At 44.6% G+C, this 26,890-nt stretch overlaps 1 protein-coding gene across 16 annotated transcripts in view; it reads left to right on the top strand.

Annotated features, from left to right (window-relative positions):
• msi2b (musashi RNA-binding protein 2b) overlaps window positions 1-24,829 on the top strand; it is a 181,863-nt gene extending 157,034 nt beyond the window's left edge. Inside the window, exons 11-15 of one of the 16 annotated variants that reach the window (XM_057054344.1) lie at window positions 3,710-3,829; window positions 12,277-12,456; window positions 15,579-15,733; window positions 19,186-19,257; window positions 19,865-24,829. In XM_057054344.1, coding sequence (XP_056910324.1) covers window positions 3,710-3,829; window positions 12,277-12,456; window positions 15,579-15,733; window positions 19,186-19,227 — 497 coding nt within the window. In that variant the 3' untranslated portion in view covers window positions 19,228-19,257; window positions 19,865-24,829. Of the gene's footprint in view, window positions 1-3,709; window positions 3,830-12,276; window positions 12,457-15,578; window positions 15,734-19,185; window positions 19,258-19,803 lie in introns of all 16 variants that reach the window. The other 15 variants (XM_057054348.1, XM_057054345.1, XM_057054343.1 and 12 more) reach the window with 15 other exon arrangements.
• The last annotated feature ends 2,061 nt before the right edge of the window (window positions 24,830-26,890 follow it).

Here is a 26,890-nt window from a genome sequence, read left to right as displayed (position 1 = left end):
CGTTGCTGCAGTCTATAAGTGCATTGGTGACTTTATAGGTTTTCCATAGGGGCTCAGCTGTATATAGCTGACAGTCCTCTCATAGCTGAAATGAATGGAGAGCTCTGTGACTGATGGAGGTCCTTTATCAATGACAGGAGGGGGCTGCTTCTGGCAGTTTTGGGCCAAAGAACAGTACAGATCACATTAACATCAGTCAAGCTGTTCTCAGACTGGTAGGACATAAATAGGACCTTATTGATGCATAATGCAGCATCGTTTCATCTTCACACTATTTTGACTTGACAGGACCAGAAAGTCAGTTCACGGGGAAAAAATGTGCAGAAATCTAAAACGGTGCATTTGCAGGTGATTTTATGAGCAATGTTTTTTCAATTCGGGTTATTGTTTAAATGGAGTGGCTTACAGTTGGAGGAAATATCATATTTTTACGTAGTTCAAGACATCTTTTTTTTGTAATTCATGAAAAGAATCTGAGAAGCAGCTTGAAAATGCGCTGACAGTATGAACCACAGTTGGAGCGGGACAGATTGTGTCACCTCCTGTTCTCTGAATTCGGAAAACTGTATAGACTAATAGAAAAACAACGATTTTGACCCAGACCATGCAGGCGTCAAGCAAAAAATCCCAGGAAACCTTGACAGAAAAATTGCACGGTGTTATTTGATCGCAGCGGCGCTGCCCCGCCGTGTCGGCTCCTTTTTTGTACAGTCAAGTTCATATAGACTTATAAAATACAGGTATAGGGAAAAAAAGGACCAGTGTGCACCTCAGAAAAGTGCCACTTTACAGGCATAAAATGCCAGTATTGTTCTGCACTGTCAAGAAAAATAAAACCTTCCGTGCTCTGAATCCCACAGAACCAACAATACAGAAATTCCATTCTGTTTGGAAGTTTAGTTATGTGGCGGTTTTGTAGAATAGCTGCTGTCGTAGGGCAGCAACCCTTCATCATCGGGGGTCGGGTCCTCAAAAGGTACTGGATACTCATCTGCAAGTGGTTCCTGTCCAGAATCTCTTACACGGGCTTTGGTGGTTTAAAGTGAGCTAAAAACAGATATAAATGGTGGTCCAACCTCCCTCCGGCTCTCCCAAATAGTGTCTTTGTTACGGCACTTTCACACCAGAAGCGTTTGGTCCGTTTTGTACGGACCAGAGTTCATTTCGTCAGATAGTCCGCTTCATTTAGATGGGTGTGAGAGCTCATCCGGACCGTGGTCCTCCTGAAAACGTGGGTCTCGAATGAACCTTGGTGAAGGTCTGATTTGGGTTTTTTTTTCTTATTCCAGGTTTTGACATACTGGAAGTTTTATAGTTATGAAGGCAAATAATGTTGTCAGATTAGGCTTTATATTTGAAAGTCCTCATCTTTCTTCAGGTCTAATCTCTGTTCTTTGCGCACTGGTAGAGAGCAGTGAATTTCTTTGCCGCAGAAAGCCGAGGACAGCTCCCCGGAGTCCGGACACCAAGGCCCCCGGGCCTCCACAGCTCATAAACAGATGTGTCCTTGTCCCCAGCCAAGCACAGCCACTCAAGTGAGAAAGCAGGGCCCCAATAATTGTGAAGAATTGAAAGCTAAATATTGGCTTTATCTCCTCGGTAATAAAAGGGCCATGAAATTGATTTAATGCTGCAGCGCTTCTCTTGGGTGGCTTCTTACAGCGTGAGCACAAAACAATGAGCAGCAGCCATCTATTAATTAACCCACCTAATCCTGCAAAGTTAATCTCTCACCACAACTTTGCCCACAACTAACTTCCAAGCCACTAGGTCTGTTGGGGTGTCATGACAATGGCGGCGAGCGGAAGAGGGAATCAAAAGGGAAACGAGAGAGAGCGTCACGGAAAAAGAGGGCGGTCGCAGCAGAAGTGCGGGGGTGCGCGGCCGTCATTACCATAGTATCAGAGTTGATTCGTGCTTTTGTGAAAAGAGCTCCGGAATATCGCCCAATCCCTGGCGTGGTGCGGCGTAAATACGGTTGGGGTTTTTTTGTCATCTCCTTCTCCCTCGCCATGGCCCCCTGAGTCCGTTATTCTATCCTGAGCTGTTAGATAGCCGGGGGGAAGTGGCGTTTCTTTCTCCTCTTCACCTGCCTGCCCGTCGCTGCATGATCGCACCTCACACCTGACGTGCACATCCATAGCTGTATTGTGTCGACAGAGTTGTGAATTACCTTCTTCTCAGCCGGTTGATGAAAAGCAATGTGTTTTTCTTTTTGGCTGCAGCTCATCTGACCCTGCCCTCCTACCCCCCCGCCCCTCCCCGCTCCTTCTCATCAGCCTTTTGTGCGAGCCTCTCTTCGTGGAATAGTGGTACAAGACTGACTCGGAAAATAGGTCACCCACTAGTGCTCCTCTCACCTTTACGGAATAAAAAAAACCTCCTCCGGGGTATCCTGTGCCAATTTGTAGCATCTGAACCACAGACCATGGAGGACCCAAACACAAGCTAGTGTGATATAAATAAATAACTCATCATTTGGGGGAATTTGTGGATCTTTTTTTTATTTATTTTGCTGGTAAGGAAAGCATTTCCTGTGGAGATAATTTTAGGTAGCTGATTAGGAATAGACAGCGTTGAGCCCAGAGTGAGGAACCTCATCACCACTAATGACATGCCATTCCTGTGCCGAGAGAAGAGCCCCGGCCCTGGGCATGGACTAGCTACTGTGTTCATTAAGGCCAACGATGTAATTACAATTCACAGATACTGTGTTTGGCTTAATTACAGTCTGATTATTAGGCTGATATTTGTTGGAGTAATCAGACCCTAAAGATGTGGGTTTATATATTTGCATCACATTAGAGTAGCCTTATTAGAGCATCATAAACTCTCAGTTTATTTGTTGTTGATCGATTCTTGCGTGGACGGACCCGTAAAGACGCACAAGCGTTTATGTTGGAGTGTTTGACTGTGAATCAGTGTTTACATGAGATGAAGTAGGCACCGGTCTTGTTCAGTCTTTTACATAAGCCAACAGATTAAAGTCTCTTCTGAATGAAAGATCATCCGACAGATGTCTCCATCTGATTGTGCGAAATGTTTTCCTGCCGCGGAGTTAAAAAAAAAGAAAAAAAAAGGCTCTCGCATTACAGCGTTTGATTCAGATTCCAGAGAAACTCACGGTAATTGGAAGCGGTCTGAACAAAATGCATGGGTAGTCCCTAAAGGTCGTGCTATTATGCCCATTTCTGAGCAGCTCTGAAGTGCTGTAATCTTTCATCCATAGGCATGCCACATAAACACCCCCCCTGAGCCAAATGGTCTCGCTAATATAATCAGGGACTCGGGGCTTCAGAAAGTCATGTTATTTATAGTGTGTGTGATGAATACGAATCCAATCAGACGGTTTCGAATAAAAGAGATTCATTAATTTGGCGCACCCGTCGGCCAATATGATCACTCTAATGTTTTGTTTTGGTCCGAAATTTCACATTTATTTTGATGGATTAGGAAACTACTACTGGAAATCAGTTAGTCTTCAGGCAGTCGGTTGAGTTGCTCCTGACTGTTTCAGTGGATCAGCGGGGTTTTGTAGATCATAGTCAGGAGTCTGCTGCTGGCATATGTCGGTCTGATGTTAGCCGCTGTCACTGACAGCTATGGTTTTTATCCTGTAGCTCAGCACTGGTGTCAACAAGCTCCTACAGCTCTGGGGTGTACTCATCCAAGTGTAGGAAGTGATGTAAGTGTGGTTTTGTGCCTGCAGGCTTCCCAGCGACAGCATACGGACCGGTGGCGGCGGCGGCAGTAGCAGCAGTGCGAGGCTCAGGTAGGGGGGCCCGTGGAAGAGGCGGCTACTTGGCGTACCCACAGAGCACAGGGCCAGGTAAACGCTCTGTCCATGTTCTGTGTGGCTGCTGCTCTCTCCAACTTCTCCTGCTCTGCTTTTCCTGATAGACAAAACTCCCCAAGTCCACGTGCGCACACACGCCACCTGAAAGAAACAAAAAAAATTAGGTAGAATATAAATGTCGAGCAAGCGACTTTGTTAGCGCAGTTGCTGAGCGAAGCGGATCTAACGTGATTCACTAATGCTCGATCAAAAATAGAACGATTGTCTTAGATTATCGGTTGCTAATTATCGGTAGTATTTCTACCTTTGTCGTAAATAGCAAAGAAATCTTCACTCATAAACAGGTTAACATACCAATACAGTCCACCAAACGAGCCTTTCCTGCTGAGCAAATAAAGGACACAAGCTAGCAGCCCCGCGTTTCACATCATACAGAGCTTTATCAATTTTATCCGATGCTACAAACCGCATTAGCTTCATTGCCGTGGTCACTCTGCATTTGTGCCGCACTTTAATAACACTGCTCCCACGTTGCGTTTTCCTGGATCCATCGGGATTCACTCGATTTGAGCCTCAGTCAATATTTATGCAACAGTTGCGCCGGGACTCTCTTCATATATATATAAACTCGCCTTTTACACAAAAACATAAAGATTAGGTTTAGCGACTTCACTAATTTGCATCCAGGTGTGTGTCTCGTGATGGACACACACCTGGTCCTCACCTCCCACCCGGTGGCTGCAGGGATCGACCGCGGCAGCGTGCACGATCCACAATAAGTTACCAGAAAATGGGGGGAAAGAGAGCAAATACAGGAACATTCTAGCCTTTTACAAGAAGTTTAGTGACGGGCAATTAGATAATTAGAAGACATCCGGAAAGGAAAAAATATCCTGAGCTTTCCAAATACAGCGCATGTTTATGGTGCGCCGCACGTTACTAAGAGCACCGCTGGATCGTGTAGCACAGAATACTGAAAATAACACATCTAAAGTGGAAAAGGGATCCGGTTGCTTATATTTAAATTGAGCTACTCTCCTTTATCTCAGTTTTCTGCGGCCTTGAGATTAAAATAAATTAGTATTTTATTGCATGTATACACAAATAATAGCTGAGACGGATGTGTGAAATTTTAAATAACGATAATAGAGCCCTTCCTCGAAGACGCCGGAGCATTTAACTTTATATGCGCGTCCCTAAAGTGTGATTACACTGCGAACTTTATTGACATCAGAAAAATATCTGCCCGGAGATTTGTTTCAAAAACAGGATGCAAGTCCCGAGCACGCCATTGATTGGCCTTTTGGCTTCATTTAGTCAACCGGCTTTATCCACCCTTACAACTGTAGATCCTTCAGTAGTTGTCAATAAAAGCTCCCTTGACTGAACACACAGCCTGCAGGCTTCGAGGAAAAGTGCTTTTCCTAATCAGCCACGCTATTAAAACCTTGCTGGTGAAAATTGCTGTTAATTGTGACTGTCTTCTGGCTTGTGCAGTCACTCAGTTATGAAGTTTTGAAGGCAGTTTAATGGCGGCTGTGTGCAGTCGTGGGCTGTGATACCTGAAGAGGCACAAAGTCGCGCGCGAGCGGCTCTGGTGAATAGTGAACACGCACCAGCTACATCTGCACACGCACGCATCTGTCCTCATTTGCACGTAATTCAAATCAACACAGAGAGCACTGGGAGCCAATCAGATGCTCTTTCTTGCACATAGGGCTATTTGATTTTGCAGTTTCAAAACAAACAATTTGCCCAGCAATCGCAATGAACATCGCTAAGAAGCAGAAAAGTTGATTTGGGGTTAGCAGCAGCCAGGAAGCAAGAGACGTGATGGCAACCATTATGCGCAGTTTAATTTTGACAGCTGCAAATGGAAGCAAGACAAGCAAATGACTATGAGCAGGGCGGGGGGGGGGGGGGTCGGATGGTAAACATCACGGGACTCTTTTAGAGTACTTAAACAGACTTGAGTCAGTGTTAAACAAAAGATCGCTCCCTCAAATTTCCACGTCTCCTCAGTAGATGGCAGAATCTGAAGGGAAAATACAAGATTATTGCAACAGCAAGAAGGTTGGGAATAAAGAAGGATAAAATATGCCTTCCTCTAAAATAAGCAATCTCTCTCTTCCTCTCTCTGTCTCTCTGTCTCTCTCTGTTTTGGCGTGCTGCTCTGCGTGATGGCAGAACGAGTGCAGTCCTCTCATTAGAAAGTACGAGTATTTGGGCCTCACTTCTCTGTCTGAGTCACATCTCTGCACTCTGACTGCCACATTTATTTGCCTGTAGTCACAAGGATCGACTCTCGTTGTTAAATTCCTGCTCAACCCTCAGCTTTAGTCTAATTTGTGGGGTAAAACCCTCAGCTTTGATTCTGTCATTTATTTTTTGTGCTTTGACTCCACCTACAGTTCCTATGGAGCACCACATACAGGATTCACAGAGTTCACAGGCTCAGCAGTACAAACACGTGTGTAGAGGTCTGTTTTAGTTGGATTTTGGGCCGTCCACTGGCCATTGAAGAAGAAGAACAGGAGCTGTGAGGGTGTGTGTGACAGTCTGTAGCTCCAGGCCAGAAGTAGAACAGAGAATTTGGGCTCTCACGTAGTTTCACCATGCCCTGAAGGTAGATCGGCCCCTGCCCATACTGGCCTTTATGAGCTGGCACTGAGGGTTTGAACTGTGCTTTAAATATTACAGAGGTCAGCTGTCTTGTAGCAGTTAGAGGACTCCAGGATCTGACGGTGCTGCATCACAGAGGAGGATGTAGAAGACTCACCTTTGCTGTCCGAGTCGCCCAAAGTTTAAAATAAGATCTACAGGAACACGTGACGTACGTTCGCCTCAGCAACAGCCGATATATGGATCAGAAAATGATAGTGATAAAGTAAAAGACTACAGTTGTCACGTGTTTTGTTCTTTAACTTCCGCTGTAAGGTGGGTTTGAATGAGAGGGAACGTCTTAAAAGGATTTCAAAGGATTTCTGGGAATCTCTCAGTGTTGTCAGGTATTATAAATATGCAAGTGATGCAGATGGTTCTGACAGTCTGGGGAAGGCCAGAAGTCCCAGTATACTGTGGTTGAGTGTTTTCCTACGTTCCTCTGAGCTTTCTGAGGGGCTCAAATGTCAGATCTTGGCTGTGTGTGCAGCGTGCACAATAACCCGTTCAGAGGCTGCTCCAGGTCTGGCTGCTTGTTCTGTTCTGTTCATCACAGGTGTTCTAAAGTGGAGTGGAGTTGGGTGACATTACCGTTTAGCTAAAATTGGATAGAATAAATTGTAAATGTGTCCCTGGCAGCGTTACCTTCACCCAACATAACTGTTTACTAATGTCCTGTCTTTTTTTTTTACAGATTAATTTGCCAATTAGTGTGAAAAAAGGATCAGTTTTCAGAGGTTGAAGCCTTCCAGGAAGCACTATGGTCTTTATTAGAGCCCCAGTAGGGGTCCAGGATTGGCCTTGTGCACTGGCTTTAATCAGTCTGGCCACGGCTGAACCCAGGTCCATTTGTCCCAGATGCCAATCTGTGGCGCTCAGCCCTGGGACCACATGCTCTTCACATGTATGAGGTGGAAAATAACACAAGCAAGCATGCCAAACCCATCCTGCTTGCTTGAGGTTTTGTTCATGGCCCAGGGAAAGACTTGCCCACAGTGGGGAGGGCAAAGTGTCCCTCTGTGTCTCCACTATGAAGCAGTGGCTCTCACAGCTGTGGGTAGCAGATGCTCTGTGGTTTCAGGCAAAAGCCTACAGGGACCTCAGCACTCTGCCCTCCAGGGGCTCCACACACAACAGAGTCTGCAATAAAAGCTTTGGAAAGTTGTGCCTTCTAAAACGCACCATGTGTTTTAGCTTTAAAGTCAATAAAACACATTCTTTTTGACATATAATTACACAGCAACAGCTTTGTTGGACTCATGCGTGTGTATTAAAACAGCCTTTTGCCCTGCAATATCTGTTTGAACAATGCTAAATGCTATAGATCTTCATTGAGATGATTCATATTTTGCTTCTTTTTCTATCTAAAAGACCATGAGACAAGATGTAGCTCACATCACTCTCAATTTACAACCTGCGACTGTGAGACTCCTTAAAACCAAACAGACAAGTTTAAGGGGGGAAAAAACACGGTTAGCATAAAGGCCAGAGCTGTCAGCTCCCAGGCGCCGCACGATACAATAATCTCTGGCGACTGTAAATAACCGAGAGGCCTTTCTCAGCCCTGGCCAGAACCCTCACAGGTTAAAATCTGCATTCAAATCACATCAGTGCACCATGATTTAGCCTTCACTTTTTTTTCCTCCTCTTTTGGAACTTTCTGCAATCATTCTTTCTCCCCAGCAGGAGGTAAATATAAATCACTGGCTCTGTTGAGTTTGTCCATTACTGGAAAGAACGGCACGAAAAGGGAAATGCAGGCATAAAATGGGGGGAAAAAGGATCGACTTATGCATGTGTAAATGCAAGGAGAAATCATCTGTTAAAATTAATTAGCTAAGCTCCTCTGAACACAAAATGACAAGACATTAAATATGTATTATTTATGAAATGTCTGTGCTCTCTGAAAAGGGTGTCTAGTGCTGTTAATTACTCAGCCATTCATTCAGAAAAGATTATTTCAAATGGGAAGTGAAAGCAAGGCTAGACAGCGAAGGAGCTGTTGGTTTCTTTATGCTATTTTTAAATGATATTGGTGAAAATGGAAAAGCTAACTATGCTAACTTTAAAATTCAAAGCTAATTTGAGAAGCAGCATGTCAAATTTGTTGGCATCTTCCGCGATGACCACTATGGAATTTCTCAGGCGCTGCCAGGGAAAGAGAGCAAAGACTCCATGTAAAAATATTGCTGACAGGATTTATAAATAGATCATCGTGTTACTCAGTTTCAGGCAGGGTTACTCTTGTCGACCCAAGCAACAGTGTACTGTCAACTGTAAAGCCCCAGGAACTGTGCGAGACCAGAACCTTCTGGTCTACCTATGTCCTTTGTAAATTCACAGCACTGCTGTTTCGCAATAACGTTCAGCTTTGTTAGCATATTTATCTGCAAGGCAGACAGGAAACCTATAATTTTCCTCATTATTTACAAATCTAGTTCATTCTCTCATTTATGAGGTAAACTTACAGCTGGCGGTCACTAAAAGAGAAGCACAACAAATAGTAGCCAGATAATAAAGAGCCTTCAGATCGGTGAAGTCTGCCTCAAGTGGCCATTTGTGGAGCTGCAGTTTTAGCTGTAAGTTAGCATACCGGTGTGAATGGTGTTCTCCATCCAAAAAGTCCAAAAAAAGGAAATTATTATTTGTTGTAATGGGACAGTTTGACAAATAGCATATATCTTATATCACTTTGGGCTTAAATCACAGCAAAGTCGCGGTAAATATTGAAACTATGAAACCGTAGAGCGGAACTCCATACACTCATAAAATAGTACTGTGATTAGTTTTCGTTTCCAAACATGGCAAAAAAAGAGCATCGGTGCGTTCAAGGTTTGTGGTTCCCTCCCCAAGGCAGTCACCTGGCAAAGTGGCACTGAGAGCGAGGCATTTATCCACTTAGACAGTGCCACCCCAATGATGTCAGTAACAGATGACTGCGAGACACTCCCCTCTCTATCGCCCCACACCCAGTGTCGGTCACCGAGGGCAGAAGTGAGAGAGGGTGGGGGTAGAGGACATAATTACCAGTATAAATGAAGCCCTGCGAACGATGTGCACTGCTGGGTCGCCTGATCTAGTCTCCAAGGCAACCTCAGCATGCTCATTTGTTTTGTAGATGAGTAATTACATCAAATTATAGGCCAGTAGGAGAAAAAAGAGTCCAAGAATGGCCCTCTGTTCTGTATAGACTGTGAATATTAATAGTGGGTGGGTCCGTGGCGCAGCCATGTGATCGGTGATGCTAATGCGTCTGCGGGCCCAGTCTTCCCAGTTTCATCCTGTCTCGCACATCTGAGAGCCACTGATGAGGATATATGGCTCCAGGAGAGCAGGCTGCTGCGTCTGTGCTGGCGTTTCCGTGGCTCCAGCTGCAGGCGCGCACGGCCAGTTGGTTACCTGAGCTCAGCACACCTGCAGCAGGCACGTCTGAAGCATCTTTCAGGTTTCATTAGCCGGCAGGGCGTCCGCGGCGGCGTGTGAAGATCTGTTCATGCAGCGTTTTCCTCAGTAGATAATAATTAATCTTATTGATAATTACTGGGAAATTTTTGTGGTGGGGAGTGCAGTGTTGCCGGCACATGCCGCAACTTTGTTGTTTTTAACTGCCTTTTAGCTGACTTGATGCCTCCTACAACTTGAGTGTATAACTTTTAACGACTTGTGTAACAAAGAACTCCCCAGGAGTGATCTGCACTCGGTCAGATTAAAGTTAATCTGAGAGGATTCGCACCAGCTCTGGCTGGGACTTGAAAGGATTCAGAAACAACTCCGACCTGATGCCCTTTGGCTTTGACAGGTAAACGTCCGTCTAACTTACCGAACCGTCACCGTGGTTTAGACGGTTTACGGCGCCACTTTATGGCGTCGGACGGCCGTGGTCGTAAAAATAAAAGCCGCAGCCTTGATTTAAAGGATTCCTCCTGATCTGAGTGAGCTCCTGCTAGCAAAGCATTATTTATGGCTAGCGTGGTTCATGTGATCAGCATAGTGTTATTTACTGTCCAGTCATTTTGGCTCAGCCATTTTTGTCCGTAAAATAATAATTCTGATGATTCTGCCTCTCTTTTTTTTGATGGAGATGTAATATTGATGGAGATGTTTTATTGCGTGAGTAATCCTCGCAACAGTCGCTACCCAGCCGATCAGGGCTGCTTATTATCAGCTCAGTCTGTTGCTGTCAGTCCATTAGAAATACAACATGACTAAAAACAGCAACATATCCTCTAAAAGCAAAAGCAGACCCTTTCCTTTTACTCTTTTCTCAAACTTAAATGCGTGCATGTGTCTAATATTGATTTTAACATTAACCACTGAGCCAATACCTATAATTGAACCCTTTTAATGTGTACTGGAGAAAGTCAAGACAATAATTATAATCTGCTTTAAGTTGCACTGATCTGCATCTAACCCCACAGACACTGAAACTTTTAGGAAGATGACAGAACCCAAATTTTCAGCTCATCTCCACACTGTTGTAAATGGTGATTTATTAGAATTCTTTATGAATATCCGATAACAGGGTTCGTGCAGCCGTCAAATGTTTTTCCTCCCTGTTATAATTATTCCATTGATCCAGTTTTTCCTCATTAGCAAGGCCAATCAATTCTCTGTGACATTTGTCTAAGTGAAGTAAATGGAATGATTGGTTCTTGAGCTTTGTTCAATGTGTCAGGCATTATGTGACGTACGTGGGAAGCCTGCCGTATTTGGAGCCTATAATTTGATGAGTGGGCAGACAGCCCACAAGTGCTGAGATCAGACTGCTAAAAAGCATTAGCGCCGGGAAACATGGCTGCGGCTTCTATTCCATTTGGCACAAGTGGACTGTCTTAGTCTGAGGAGGTCGAGGTGAAGTGGCTTTGAATGGCTATTTGCTGCAGGATAAGTAATATTAATAAAAAAAAACCAGTGCGGGGGGAATCCCAGCATGGCGATGTTGGTGCCACCAATCTCGGTCCCGCCAGAGTAGATTAACTCTGTTATCAAAGAGGTGCGGGAAGAAGCGGTTTCTATTAATTGCACTCTTTATATGTGCAGCTTGTCTCAGATTAAGACGACAAGCAATAAATGTCAGCACGACTCGGCGCTGAAAGACAGTTTGTTGATAATCCACCATCTGCGTCAAAGAGGGAATCAGTGGGAGAGGCCGGTCGGAGACGTGCCCAGAGTGCTTAGTGCACTTCAGAATGAGTGTCATCAATAAACACCAATGTCTCTGTATCTCATTCACATAAAGACCTTATCATCTGTTGCTATTGGTGGGAGAAAAAGAGGCTTTAAATGAATTATTGATTCGTGCGCTGTCGCTTTCTTTTCACCTAATTGACTAATGCTTCCTCCAGGTGTGTCAACAAAGAGTTTTCAGTTTGAAATGTGAAATGTATTGACCTGTGTTTTAATGATTCCTCGCTTTTATCTAACCCCTAAATGACTGAAAACACGGATGACCCAGGTCAGTTATGCAAAAAGCCTGAAAATGTGTGTGTTTATTTTTAGATGTATCCTGATTTGAGTCCAGTCGAGCCATTAGATTAGCTTATATGGTCTTAAATACTTCCAAGAATAGATGTATGTTTGCATCTAGTGTATAAATAGAGTTACACACATGCCAGTGGGGTGTGGCCATATGGCAGGGGCTGCTGGGGAGGGAGGGCAGGGAGGGCCACACAATGGATGTTACCTGAAAGAGGTGTAAACTGGCACCAGGCTATTCTCAACAATCTGGACTTTGACTTTGGTAATGAAAACTTTGATTTCCACGATGATGGAGTCCCACCCACCCCCTCCCCCTCCCCACCCTATACTGTATCTCCCAGGCCTCCCCGATTATGGGTTTTACTCTGCGCCCAGTGACCAGAGGGGGGGGCCCTGCTCCTTTGCCGACTATGGCTCCCTGGGGCCCCAAGCGGCTCAGATGCTGCACAGTGAGCATGCCACCTCCGCCTGCAACTCCCCCCTCCAGCACCTACACAGCCCGGATCAGTTTAAGAACCCAGGTTTGTATATGAGCATCTATCTCATCCACCTTTTGGAGTTTTCAGTTTGATTCATGACATTATTTCATGCAGACGATCTAATCTTTGATTCATTTCCTTATTTATTTACATTCTCTTGCTTTTTTTTCCCTTTTTTTAATAAAATAAAAATCTTCCTTTGAAAAAAAAACCCATGTAGAGAGCTGTTAAAACCAACTGTCTTGATAATGACATAGCATTGCATGTCCTTTTTTTGTTTGTTTTTAATGTAGATATGCTGTTTTTGTGCAGTTATGCTCCTGCCCCAGCTTGCACATACGGGGCCGACGCATAGAGAATGAAATCCTTCATTTGCATGCGAACAAAATAACTTCTGATGATGCCGGAGTTACTTTTTTGATGTGGGTTTTTGAGACGGCGAAGGAATGAGTGTCAATTTGTGTTTGAGATCTTTGAGCATTCAGAGCGCGAGCATGATTGCTCATCTGATTAGTTTAAAAGTCTGGAAAATCAGTGGGATTCTGGGCCATGTTCGACACTTAGAGGAAAACATTTCTGCGTTATACGCTCATTACTGTACAGCAGGTCCTCATCTGCTGCAGCCTTATACCTCATGTAATCATCGCTTTCAAAATCCAGGGATGAAGTAAAACACAATATGCTGCACATTAGCATTTCAAAGCTCCACGTGAGTCCAAAGTGCTCATAAATTCATGGCATTTCTTTGAGAAGAGTGTTTTTAAAGCACTTGTCTTTTGGTTGATGTCCGCACTGTCATGACATGCCACCAGTGTTTGTTTGTTCTGTTGTTTTTTTCTTTAGTTTTAAATAAAGTTCTGGGTCGGAAGCGAGTCTCCGTGACGTGTGTCAGTGACAGCGTTGCTGCGCTTTGCGGTTAAACCTGCCACAGTTTTCCGTCTGGAGCAGAAACACTGCAAACAAAAGTTGCTGTGTTATGGACCAGTACAATAAAGTGGTCCAGACTTTCCTCTGTAATGGTTAAAGTGTTGGCCGCCTGCCTCGGGCAGATGTTGGCATTTTCTACAGACTGCTCCAGCGTCAGCTCTGCAAATAGCAAAAAGGAGGAGAAAAAAAAGCCCTAAAAGGGCTGGGAGGCCTGCTGCGGAGGAACAACTGTGATTTCTCTGGAGTTCTTTCAGGCTGCTGTTTCAGCGCCTTCGTGGCGAGCGAGCGAGCAAGGGAGCGTGGCAGGCTTCAGCGCACTTCAGAGATACCTCGTCCAGCAGTGGGAAGCGATTTATTACACATCTGAATGACAGGAGAAATATTATATTCTCCTCCCATCCCTGGAAATATTCAAAAGCTTTCCAATGCTTTTCTGGCTGTAGACTGTCTTTAATTCAGGATTAATGAGACAACGAAATAGAGCATTTTTGTTTCCACAGTCAGATTCTGGGTAGTCCTATTAAGTCGAATATACACGCTATATTTATGTCAAACCTTGGGCAGAAGTGTGATTTGTATGTATTGCAGGAGTCTAATCGTGGTGAGACAGAGATCATACGTTACACATTACACGTCCTAAATGTCGTTAGTCCTGTTGTTCAGGTTGCAGCGATGAGGAACAATATCCCCCCTCCTGAAAGAAGCCAAGGTGGAGAAGGAGATTCTTTGTTACCTTGCTAGGGTTTGGATAAATCTAAATAACAATCTGAAACGCTTTGCACAGTGTTTGGCTCCCAGAGCTAAATTCAGCCCCGACGTTTAAATGAGAAAAGCTGCTTTGCCGGGAGAGAGGGAAGCCACACTTTAATAAAACTCATCAGACATAGGAAATGAGGATTGCCATTTCAAGTGAAAAAAAAAATCCTTAATTATATAATAAAGCAGCCTATTGGGGGCTGTGCAGACGAGATAAGAGAGCCTGCTGCTTCCTGTTTAACATCCTCGTGGTTAAACAGCGGCATCAACTTCAGGAGACGCCTGTTTCGTGAGATGGCTTCATTTTTCTAAAGTGCTGCACACAGATACCTGTGGTGCGTTTCCACTGGGCCCAACGTGTCTTCATGCGGCCGAGAGTGACAGGTTCAACATGGCGTCCGTAATGGAGTTTGGAGAGTCCACGGGCGCTTGCGGGGACGCGCCGGGTCTGTTGAAGCGCCACTCCGCATTTCTTTAATTGTACAAAGAGTTCCACTGGTGCACCACAGGCTGAGCTCATATTTGCAAAGGATGGAGTTGTTTCCACGGTCAGAATATTATTTTCCCCCCCCCTTTTAATGCAGCTTGTTCGTTTTTTTCAGCGTGTCTGTGAATCAGGGCGAGACAGAAGGTTATGCCAAGGTGGAAACAGCAGATATTGGTGCTGAGAGATGATTGCACTGCATTGCTACTCTTATTGGCCTTTAAAAGGCTTTTGGAGTTTCAGAAGACATTTTATGAGTCTGAGTTGCTCTTACTCACAGGCCAAAGGTGGTAAGTCATGAGCAGTATGTCTTTTTTATCCCTCCTGAGTTTGGACCCGCAGATGAGCCGGGGTCAAGATTTTATACACCCTCCTTACGCCTCCTTCTCTTCCCTCACATACTCATTTTGTTTTATGATCCAAGTTACTCCAGCAGACTGAAGCCCGCAGCCGAAAGTGTCACAAATATTTTTAGTAGACTCCGGTCGCCATCTCTGAATCATCAGTTGGTAATGGGCGGCGTAAAACATTTCCAAAGTCTGGGTGCCGACCGTGAAGGCTGCAGTCATCCCAGTAATAAACCCGCGTTGCTCTTCTAATTCAGCATCTAGTGTTTCCTTTACCTAGTGCATGGTGACATTTACACTGCAACCTTACTAATTTTCTAGCATGGTGGAAGTATTTCTAGAAACATGCTTGTTTTGTGTTGTGCATGATTATACAACAGGAATGTTACTCTTATGCATAATACATAAAGCATGTAGATATTTAAAAAGTCATACTGGATTCACTCCATTTTTGTCATTTAATCCTAAATTCTGCACCTTTTTATGAGGTGAAATCAAATGAAATCGCAGCTCTAAACCCGTAAATCCTCGGAGACAAGCGGCTGAATCCAGTAGTGTGTTGTTTTGATTTAATTATTTCCCAGAAGGATTGCACTTATCACTGCTGGGTGTTTCTGAGCTGCTCTGCTCCCCGCTGTGTTTGTATGCAGGAGCCAACCCGTCAAGGCCCGGAGGTTTCCCCGGCGCTAACAGTCCAGGGCCGGTGGCTGACCTGTACGCGCCCGGCAGCCAGGACTCGGCTGTGGGCAACTACATCAGCGCTGCTAGTCCTCAGCCTGGCTCTGGATTCGGCCCCAGCATCACTGTGAGTATGCGCACGTCCCTTCCTGTCCGAACCCAGCTTGACCTCAACCCAGGATTCAGACCCTAACCCAGCAGGCTGCTTAATTTTCATCCACTCTTATCAATTATCGGACGATCAACATAAGCAACACATTATTACACAGTTGTAGCACATGTAATTGCGTAATAATTGTCTTATAGCACCCATAGCATCGTAGTTGCACTTTCAAAATCATTTATAATGCTTCTTTTTTTAAAAAAAATCACTTTATGAGGCCATTTAAGTAGTCCTAATGTCTAGTGTTGTTACTACACATTTGCTCTCTGTATTACAAAAATAATAGCTTTGATGTTCTCATTTTATAACGCTTACACAAGGCACCAGCCACAGCGTCACCACTGTGGCTGTTGCATAAACTGTGTTCACAGAGAGGGGTCTCCATCAGGAGCTGAGACGTTGTCCATGTCAAATGCAAATGTTTATTCCCTCTCAGCTGCTGCACAGCTCGCCTCACTGCAAACCCCCCCGCGTCACCTGCCCAGAACAAATTTCCTTTATTTTTAGAAGGCCATCTGTCCCGGAGCTCAGGTTTGCTCTGTCACCTGGACAGGGCTTCCAAACAGAGTCCGTCTCTGCCAGTGTCCTTGCCCAGGTGTAGCAGCTCAGCCAGGTGCCATCACACTCTCTCCTCCAGACGATCACTTAGCTGCCAGTTGCCATGTCAACCTGCTATGGTGTAAAACTATCAGGGCCAGTGGAAGCAAGTGCATCAAAGAGTCCTCCGTGTTCCGTCTGTAGATGTGCTCACACAGGAGTTAAGGCGACATGTTCCTGCAACAAAAACAAGAACACAATATTTAGACAGAAGTGAATTTCATCACAATATATCGGCTCTCAATAGAAAACAGGCACTAAAAGTTAGGATAAAGTTCCTTCTCTTTTGTCGTCAGTATCATCATAAAGCCCCAAAACGTAATAATAACTCAGCAGTAATGAAGCAGCTGCCTTTTCTCAGCTTAACGGGTCGGCCAAAGCTCGGACGCGTTCCCTGAAAGTCCTGATATTAGTGTCGAGATTTATTAACAACAAAGCAGAGAACAAGACCCCAGCAGCTGTTTTATTTTCTCCTGTGTTGCTCGACCTTATTCCTCCTTGACTCATTCATCTGAATTTTATGGCCCTTAGTAAAGGTGCACAAGTGCTGAGCTCATGGCTGCCCGCCGGCCTTGTCGGAGCATGTTTCCACTGTTTAACTCGACTGAACTGAGTGACACAGTATACGTTACGGGTGGGGGGAAAACACCTGATTTCCGCAGGAAGCTAATGAAGGGATGGTTTAAGGGAGGTGGAATAACCACAAGCCCATTAGTGCTGCAGCGGCGGCGCCCCAGGACTGCAGCAGGACTCCTTTCCCCACAAACTTTAGTGTGAATACCCCACAAAACTGTGAGTGCCATTCTTGTGGGGACCAGCGGTGTTTTCATGCTGAAGTCAGGGTGTTTATGTGTGATGAGACTCACGTCCATGTCCGTGAGCTTTTGTGATGCCATCCAAAAGGCAAACATTTAAAGGCAAGGTGCACGCTTTTGGCTCTTTCCTCCCCGAGTAATGCCTCCCTTATTAATTATCTGAGGACCGCTGGCTCTCCGCCATCGTCTGTGGGTCTCAGCGTAGGAAGCAAAGATATTTGTTATGAAAGAACAGGTCGGCTGGCTCTCAGAGCAGATTCAACCGCTGGTTTACAGATGGAAATGAGGCGATTTGTTTCCATTATTTTCACTTTGTTGCAACGGCGCGAGTTCGCGCAGAAAATCGAGTCTTTGTGCACAACAAATGGTCAAAATTCAGGGGAACAGCGTTCGGGTTTTCATCGTGCTCAACAATCACAGGAGGAGAATTAGGAAAATTAATCCTACATGCGTAGCACGGCGGCGTGGCGTTCTGCGGGGATTCTTTCACGGAATGTCAAATTGCGCCTGTGATTTCCACGGACTGAATCAGCCCGTGAATAAGGCGAGAGAGGCGCCGCGGCCGCGCCGTGACATTCTGCTCTCGCGAAGACGATCGCGCTCTTCAGAACATTAAAGTAGGAAATGATTCAGAACTAAAATGCACTTTCTAATTTTTCTTTAGCGGGGGATGTTGTTGAGACTCTTGCGCCTAAGATCATCATATGTCACGGCCTCACGGATGACTTCAGAGGCAGCGATTTGTCCCGGGGTCCCACGCTCCGCTGATTTTATTAATCCCTTTCGCCAATATCAAAACAGCCAGTGTGAAAAGGCAGTAATGAACTTAACTGTTTTTTTTTTAATGCAAGACAATTAGAGCGCAATTAGCTGATTGCAGCGATAAAAAGACGCTAATCGCTGCTGAAAGCGCTCCTCTTTTCACTGTTGTGTGTGAACTGCTGCAATCCGTTAGACCTGTCAGCAGCAGAATTCACACATTCCTGATAAGTGAGCTGCATCATGAAAAGCATTCAGTCCTGATCTTATAGTGGGTGTGGGTGTGGGTGTGGGCGTGGGGGGGTTCAAGCGGCTGCTTCCTGCATGCCTTCAGGTGTAATCACCTGTATATGTAGCTGTGCATCAACGTGCTGTCATATAATTATCTCCTGCTCCTATATTTCCTCCGGTTATTGTCACCTCCTGAATGGTTTAACAGTCACAGTCTGGGATTATGCACTTTATTTAGCATGTCACCGTCGCCTCCTGTGATGACCACATTTAGAATGTGTTACGGAGGCACTCATGTATTATAAAGCATGAATAATGCTCCGGATTGACGTTTATAATGCTTTCTGCTGCACTACTTCAGCAGATGGTCTTGAGCTTATAAAATGCCTCTGGTCACATCAGCAGTGAACAGTAGTGACGAAGGGGATCATCATCATCACATGGTTGCTGCTGAAGTCTCTTATTTTCTGGGACTAATTCTCATTTTAGAAGGATTTTCTCATTCCGCATTCCTCATTTTTAAACACGCAAGTCTTAAATGGGGATTTTTTTTCCAGGGATACTTCCAGGATCCTAGAATCAGATTCAATTATTTAATTACCTGCCAACGATAAGAATTGATAGATTGAACAATCGGGATCTCCTTCCATTCAAGCGTATTTTTTTTTTTAATCCTCCTGGGCTCTCAACATGGCTGAGGTGAGAAAGTTCCCACTGGCCCACAGTTAATGTGTCCAACCCTTAATTAGGATCACCTCCAAAACTCAACACCAGCCAAGTTGGACACAGACCCGAACCTGCTCAGACCAGCATCTGCGGATCCAACCAGCAGTGGCAGGCAAACATATTCCTGCATCCTCGGAAGCGTCGTGTGCGTGTGTGTGTGTGTGCGTGTGTGTGTGTGATGAATCTGATCATATTTTGTCCTCCTGTTGAAAGTTATAGCAGTTGATGTGATGTCACTTCTCCCCCCATGAACGCACACTGACGGCAGCACTAACTCTACACTTTTAGGGCCCGTTGATTGCGACAGCTTTTACAAATGGATACCATTGAGCAGGTGGCCCGGTCGCCATCTCATCAGAGGTATTGCATTTTATTTACTGTGCATTTCTCTCAGTCTTCCCTCTGTTACATCTTCATCACATTATGGGCTGTTTGTTCGCCTGCCTCCAAATGGCGGAGCCGCTTGTAGGCGGTGGGGTTTATTACTGGGGCAAATTTGGCTGCAGTGACGTTAGCGACATGAGTGAAGTCACTCAGCATCAGGAAGGGGGGCGCACGCGCCCCTACGCAGACGTGTCAGCTGCATTTCTGTGGAGCTTTTTTCTTTTTTTTGGTTTGTTTTTACACATTTTACAAACTGCGAAAGTCTGAAATCCAAATTCTTCACTGACAAATCAGTAGTTTCCGCTCAGTAACATTTTTTAAAATCTTTTTGTCGCTTTAATTCAGTTTTAGAAGCTTTTTCTGTCCGTTTCCAGCTGTTTTTCTCTAAATCCGATGCTGGAACGTGTCGCCGATGTCTGTTTAGATGTTCCATCAACTCGTTTCTGCTCATTTCACCTTTGCTGCATTAAAGTCTACGAAGTCCTAATTCTCCAACTGTCTTTTGTTTGTTTCATCACGCAGCAGAAATTATCTGGTGGCCCCAGAAAGACAGGACGGAGATTCTAATTGGCTTTGTGTGCAGGTGACGCTATCCAACTTCAAGCAACGCAGCATCACCCCGGCGAGAAGAGCGAAGGTCGGCACCTCGCAGCGAAGAAAAGAAAACGTCAGTCATCTCAGAAAATTAACTACTGCTGTACAATAATCCAAACCTCCTATAACTGTACCACCTGGTTTGGTATGATGTTCCACGTCAGCTCCATCCTCCCGCTGTCTCTTTTATTTAGGGTTTCATTTTAGAATGCCATTTAACCTTTTTTTTTTTGTTTTTTGCTCTAAAATTGTGTCATTTCTTTTCCTCTGGTCTTTTAGCGGATGTGTGTAAATGGCTCTTGTTTGGAAGTGCAGGGGTCTTAGCCAAGAATATCTACAAGTCTTCATCTTTGGGTTTGACGAAACGCTCGGCTGTTCTCAGTTTCTCCACCAGAAAAAAAAAAGAAAAGAAAAGAAAGCTCAGTGTGACAGAGAGGTGGGGGGGGAGGGAGTTTTAAAAGAAAGTCTCCAAGTAATAAACACCAGTAGCCGTTTTATTTCGGGTGACATCTCATTGTTAACCATAATTACCTATTTTTGGGCAATACAAAGAGGACTCCAATATTTTTATGGTCCTTTTTTATAAGTGTTGTTTTTGTTGTTTAGAAATATATATATATGCTATAACAAATTTCATATAACTACATTGTGAATTCAAACTTGAGAAAAAAGAAATGTAGCTGTACATATTATTCCAGTCACTGCATATAACCAACTCAGTGAGAGAATAGCATATTTTTGTGATGGTGTGTCAACAGAACATGTTATAGCGTGTGAATAGAAGAGAAAAAAAGCTGTAAACAGTTATTATTATTATTATTATATTATTATTATTATTATTATTATTATTATTATTATTATTTTCTTTCTGCTAGAAGACAGTATGAAGACCCCAGAGACAAAGAGAACACTTGCTCTGTAAATACTGAAGCTGAATAATTTTTCAAGTGTTATACCAGCAAATTTACCAATGGTTCATTCGAAACCTGTTTTACGACATATGAACTAAAAAAACAAGCAAACAAACAAACGAAAAAAAACAGCCTGGTTTTTGTCTATTGTGTCAAAGAAAGAGTGGGGGGGGGACCATTGAATCCAAAGCACACTGTATTTAGAAGTGAAGGTGGGAACTTGAAGCAGGCGTTTTCCAGAGCTCTGTGCATCCTGACACTTTTATACTCCTGAGACACACTTGTTTGCTGGATGTTATTGTTTCATTTTCATCCTGTTTGTTCCTGGTTCTTTTATTTTCCTCTTCTGTAATAATCTGGGCTCCGCGCCCGAGCCTTTACGTAACGCTTGTTCTCTGAATCACCTGTCTAAATTAGGAACCTAAACGTTTTGATACCATACCTCAGCCGCGAGCTCCGCCGGCAGGTTTTTATTTCTCTTTTTTAATTTATTCTCGTGGCAAAAGAAACTGAAAACACTGAAAGGTAATAAAGTGACTAAATGTTGCACTGTGAGTAGTGAAGTACAGGCTATCCTCCTATTTGCACATTTACATGTTGGCTTTAAAAAGAAAAAAAGATTTTTAAAAAAAGAGCAGAAAGTGGCCCCGTGCTCTGGGTTAGCATGAAGGATTCTGGGTATTCTTGACTAGGTTAACGTTAAGTGAGTAAAGTGAGAAACGGCTGAAAAGCTTTCAGCTTCTTTTATAAACGTAAACAGGGTCAAAAGGTGACGCCGCGTCCTTCCGTGGCTGCAGCAGGTTTTTGTGCTCGAGGGTTTTGACTCGACGTGGTCTTTCAAAGGCGTGGGGGACTTTTGAACTCCGCCGTGGGAGCGAGTGGCGTGGAAGTCTCCGTTGCGTTCGCTCCACTTGCTGTCTCTTCTTTGGGTTGTTGTTATTGTCATTGTTGTTATTCCTTCGTTTCAAAGCAACCAGGAAAAGAAATGCTGGATTCTTCACGACGCGGCGGTGCGATCGAGTAATAATTTAAAGAGTAAAGCTGATTTTAAAATAGGAAGAAGAAAAAAAGACACCCTTGTAATGTTCAAATGTAAAAGAAAATATGAAATACAAAAGTGTAAAAAAAAAGAAAAAAAAAGAAAGATGCTTCTTCGCTGATTTCAAGTTTAATCAGAGTTTTATTGATACTTTGTGGTTTATATATATAAATATATATAATAATTGTAATATACTATTAAAATGTACTGTGCATCCATTGCTTTCTCTCTTTCCATCCCCCATCCTCAGAGATCCTCTTCTTTTTGTTGCTCATCCATGTATTTCATTAGTGTGTAAAGAAAACCACAGTTAACTTGTAAACGGAGTGCTGTCTTTGATACCAGTGTAGTGGTCTTTGTTGTTCTCCCTCGCTCTACCTCTCCTTTCTCTCATATTTATCCCTCTCTCCCTCTGGCGCTCTTTTTCTATTTCCTGTAATGACAAAGTAGATGTTATATAGGACTCATTAATATAATACTCGTAGTGATTAGTGGATCTAGGACCAGTCCAGATAGACCTTTCTCTAAATGATCATGTTATTCTGATATTTTCATAGAGGTTCATTGTAATTTACACCCTTTTTTTTCCTCTTTTTTTTTTCTCGTTGTTGTTTTACGTTTGCCACTCACATGGTTTCAGCTAACCAAAGCTCTCATGATGAACAACAGAGAAAGAACTTTGTGCTGTCAGATGGAAGGCATTATTCGGATCCCCACCCTTGAATGTTTTCTAAAAAAAATAAATAACTAAGGGGGGTGTGCCATACTACCTTAAATGCTAAAGCTAGATATGCAAAATCCTGTTTTGGGGTTCTGTTATGGGGAGACAAACATTATATATATATATATATATATAATATATATATATATATGTGACATATTTCACTCCAAAACAACATCCCAGACTCTTTTCGCTCAAACCTTAATCAATACTTCTAATAACTTCTAATCTTATTTCCGATCCATCATTGGTGTTGTTCGCACAACTTTCAGGCTTTAGCCAGCGGCCGACTCCATTAACCCGACGACCTCTTGGCTCTGGAGGAGCATTAGCAGGTGTTAAAGGATAAAGTCGTGAAATAAGGCACAAATGATCGTTTAAAAAGGGTGAACTTAGAAGCCCTGCTCAGCTCGGGCCGGCTGGATTCCCACCGACGGATACATTTCAAGCCAAACCCGGCATATTTTTATTTATTAAATTGAAAAATTAGAAGGCAATTCAATTTGAGAGCTCAAGCTGTGCCACAGACCGAGCTCGTCCTCGTAATTTAGGTGTTATATTGGTTTTTTTACTTGAGCCAGCTCATGCAGCCCTTCCATAGGGTGCTTTAATAAAGGACATTCACACCACAGCTCAGGCCGTCGGATCACCTGCAGGACGTAGACGACCGGCAGCCTATCAAAGTCAACTCAGCAGGACAAAAACCGGCGATGCCAGTTTCCTCTGAGCTTTCGAATTAAAGAGAATTTGAAAGTAGCAGCAGACTATGAGGCGAGTCTGCAGCTGTCCTCCAGTTTACAGCTGCTTTATGAAGGCACCTCCAGTCCAGACGTCCTCAGCGACCTGCCACTGGTTCAGTCAGTAAGAGAACAACCCGAATGAGACCCGTTATCCTCTCACTGGTGCCAACACCCAACACCGACCACAGCAGAACCCAACCTGGCCATTTTCACTCCCCCATCCTCCCGATCCGCTCTAGAGTTGTTTTGTGATCCTGTAGCTTGGACTTTAAGGTAGCATGGCTCTGTTTTCTCTCAAAAACTGACCGCAGTTTACAGCTGATGAATGTTTCACATCTTAGTAGACTAGCATCATCCACACGGGGAGCGGGGACGGGGCTCTTGGTTTAAGAAAAAAAAATACTCAAAAAAAGGAAAAAAAAGTCAACCTGGAAGGCGTTGACATTTGTAGTGTACTACCGTATCCATCTAAACTTGAATCTCGAGGCAAGTGCTAGGCAATGGCTGAACAGTGTAGCCCACCCTGGCCGGGAGAACCCCACCCTGGAGCCACAAGCGTGTCGGCGAGATTTCTGTCGCCTGTGTGGGGGGGGAGGGGAGGGGGTGGGGGTCACTTATTTATTTATTTATTTTTAATGCCCTCTGCCCCAAAACTAGGATATCGGACAGGTTTCCAATCACCTAGCGACTCACTGAGCTTTTGTGAGCGCTCGGCCCCCGAAAGAGGCTCATTCGCGGTGGTGCTAATGGTTTTAAAACCAGACAATGTGCCCTCATCTGTGAGAGCTACCGGACGCTGTCGCGGCGACCACGCAGGGAGTCTCCCGGTACGCAAGGTGACTCCCGCTTTGACCATTTCAGGTGTCTTTCTGCTTGGTTTCTCCTGATCTCCTCAAGGCGACAGAGTAGGCCCAGCTCTACTGGCCGACACCCAACACACATCTGCGATTAGCAAGCGTGCGCTTAACATCTATCTGCATTTTTCTTTCCCGATCGGACCTGAGCGACGTTAGACCGAGACCTCAGCTGTGTACAGAATATTCCTCGCACGCGGGTTCACAGGGTCGACCGCCATCGTTAGCTCGCGCCGGCCCCCGTCCCTCCTGCGCGTGGTCGGGCTGGGAGGAGACCGCGTGGCCTCGGGGAGCCCGGGAGCTCCTCGGTGCGAGCTCTCCTCACTGCCGCCTGCCCATTCCTAACACTTGCCCCCCTTTTTTTATGTTAAACCGACTTTTTATGGCGAGAGACAGACAGACAGACAGACTTGACTGACATCTGAAAGCATCTTTCAGGTTATCATATGGCTTGCTTAAGCCCTGTTGTAAGATATACTAAAATAATAATAACGGTGATAATAATAATAATAATAATGGATGGGGGTCTCTCACATATCAAATGTGGAAAGTCTAATTTTATATTTGTATTTTCAAATAATAATATTGACAAAAAAATTGTCTGTGAAAGGTTTCCATCCTCTACTGTGGTCCAGAAATTGATGTGTCTGTCTGGAAAAATAAATAAAATAAACTGAATTGTTATATTACTCGTTTTCACTGTTTCCTTCTATTTGATGAGGATCAAACCGTCGATGGAATTGTCATCGTCAAACGCTCTTTAATGTGTGTGTCTTTCTCTGTATTCGCCAGAATCCCCGACGCCTCCACCCCGGAGGTCATGCATGTGTCAGAGGGGGCGACGGAGACTAAATGCCAAAATGCATTGTGGGTGAGAAAGGGTGGCGTGTACTTCTGCTGCCCCTCAGTGGTGTTTGGTGGAGCTGGGGGGAGGATGCGGCTTCGCCGGTGCCGACACGGCGCTCCTCTTCTTCATCAGTATTAGCTGAGGCTGATCGAGAAACGAGCAGGGCTACGTGCGAGAGTGTGTGCGTGTGTGTCTCTGTGTGTGTGTGTGTTTGTCTCATTAGTTCAGCAGAATTGTATCCCAAATGCCAGAAACAGAAATTTAGATTTTTCAACATGAATCAAAATAAATGAACAATGAGGAGGGAGGAGGATTTTTCCCCTGAGCTAACTTTGGAGACACCGACTGTGAATATCATCTCATCAATATTGATGGAAGGAAGGATTGATTTTGTTGTGTTATTGTTGCAGTTAAAGTCAGGGACTCTTTGTGTGTGTGTGTGTGTGTGTGTGTGTGTGTGTTAAGCGCAGCTTCTTGTCAGGTGAGAACAACAGTCCGGCGGCTTCATCACTCATTCAGACTCTGTGATCTATAATTCTGACTGAGATCAATACTGCTGCTCAGCGCTGCTTTTCTGAGCAGAGACACCAGAAGTTTCCATCCCGCCGTCTTTTTATTGGCCACATTTTTCAAAACATCACCCCCCCCCACAAAAGAAAAACAACAAATCTGTTTTTATGGTGCTCTGTTGAAGGTCAGCCAATAAAGAGGAGTGCTAATAAGTATTGGAAACCATTAAGATTCTTTTTAAGCGACTAAGATTCTTTTGAAACTAAGCAATGATGTAAATCTTGAAATCCTGCGGCCGCTGGACTGGAACTGTGGTCCCACATCCTGGTCGCTGCAATTAGCGCGCAAAGTCACCCAAGTGTGGACGCAGACACTTGTCTGTTTTAAACTCGCAGGGTCTAACTGGTTGACCTTTCCAGTCCACCTGCCTTTAATTACACGCTAATTAAAAGTGCCATTATGATCAGAGAGTCCTGCACTCGCCGGCGCTTAAACACGAGGATTCGGGCCTTTGGTGGAACGCCGCACGACAATCAGCAGCCATTACGGAAGCTAAATGTCAACTGGCGGCAAAGAAAGGGAAGATGTTATTAATCTGTGGAGCCATAAGTCTGTTTTAAAGTGGAAAATGTGGAGGGGGAAATAAATGTTGGAGCAGGGGAGCCGATGAGAGGGTGGGTTTGCTCAACTGTGGACCCTGGAAGCAAATATCCTGAATAGCAGCGCTGAGCGTGCGGTCCTTTACTCATCAGAGGAATCGTTGCCTTCGTTCTTCGTGGGACGCTTTCAAGGAGTTGGAAACGTTCCTCGGAGATTCTGGTCCATATTGAAATTACGGTGCCGCGCGGTCGCTGCAGGTCCGTCGTCTGCACCTCCATGAGGAGAATCTCTACTGGATTGAGATCTGGTGCCTGTGGGGGCCGCTGGACTACAGCGAGCTCACTGTCATGTCCCAGAATCCAGCTTGAGATGATCTGAGCTTTGTGAGATAATCCTGCTGGAAGCCGCCATCAGAAGATGCTCCGCCGTGGTCGACCACAACCCTCAGGTGGGCCGCAGCATTTAAAACAATGCTCAGTCGGTACTGAGGGGCCCAAAGTGTGCCAAGAAAATACCCCCCACACACATGGGAGGGCGGACCCATGCCTTCATGCTGTTTACGCCGTATTCTGACCCGACCAGCTGAAATCGAGAACAGGTAACGTTGTTTTTCCAAATCTTCTATCAACTAGTTTTGGTGAGCCGCTGAGAATTGTAGCCTCGGGTTCCTGTTGAGGGAGAATTTATGCATAATATCAAGTCTTCAAGTGCTCCTGAAATGGAGGATGTAGGACAGCATTAGTGCCTGTGCAGGAAACCACCTGCTGGGAAGATAAAGATAGAAAATCAGTAA

This window comes from Takifugu flavidus, chromosome 14, assembly GCF_003711565.1.
Source record: "Takifugu flavidus isolate HTHZ2018 chromosome 14, ASM371156v2, whole genome shotgun sequence".
In the NCBI taxonomy this organism is placed as follows: Eukaryota; Metazoa; Chordata; class Actinopteri; order Tetraodontiformes; family Tetraodontidae; genus Takifugu; species Takifugu flavidus.
This window is presented reverse-complemented; position numbering and strand designations above follow the sequence as displayed.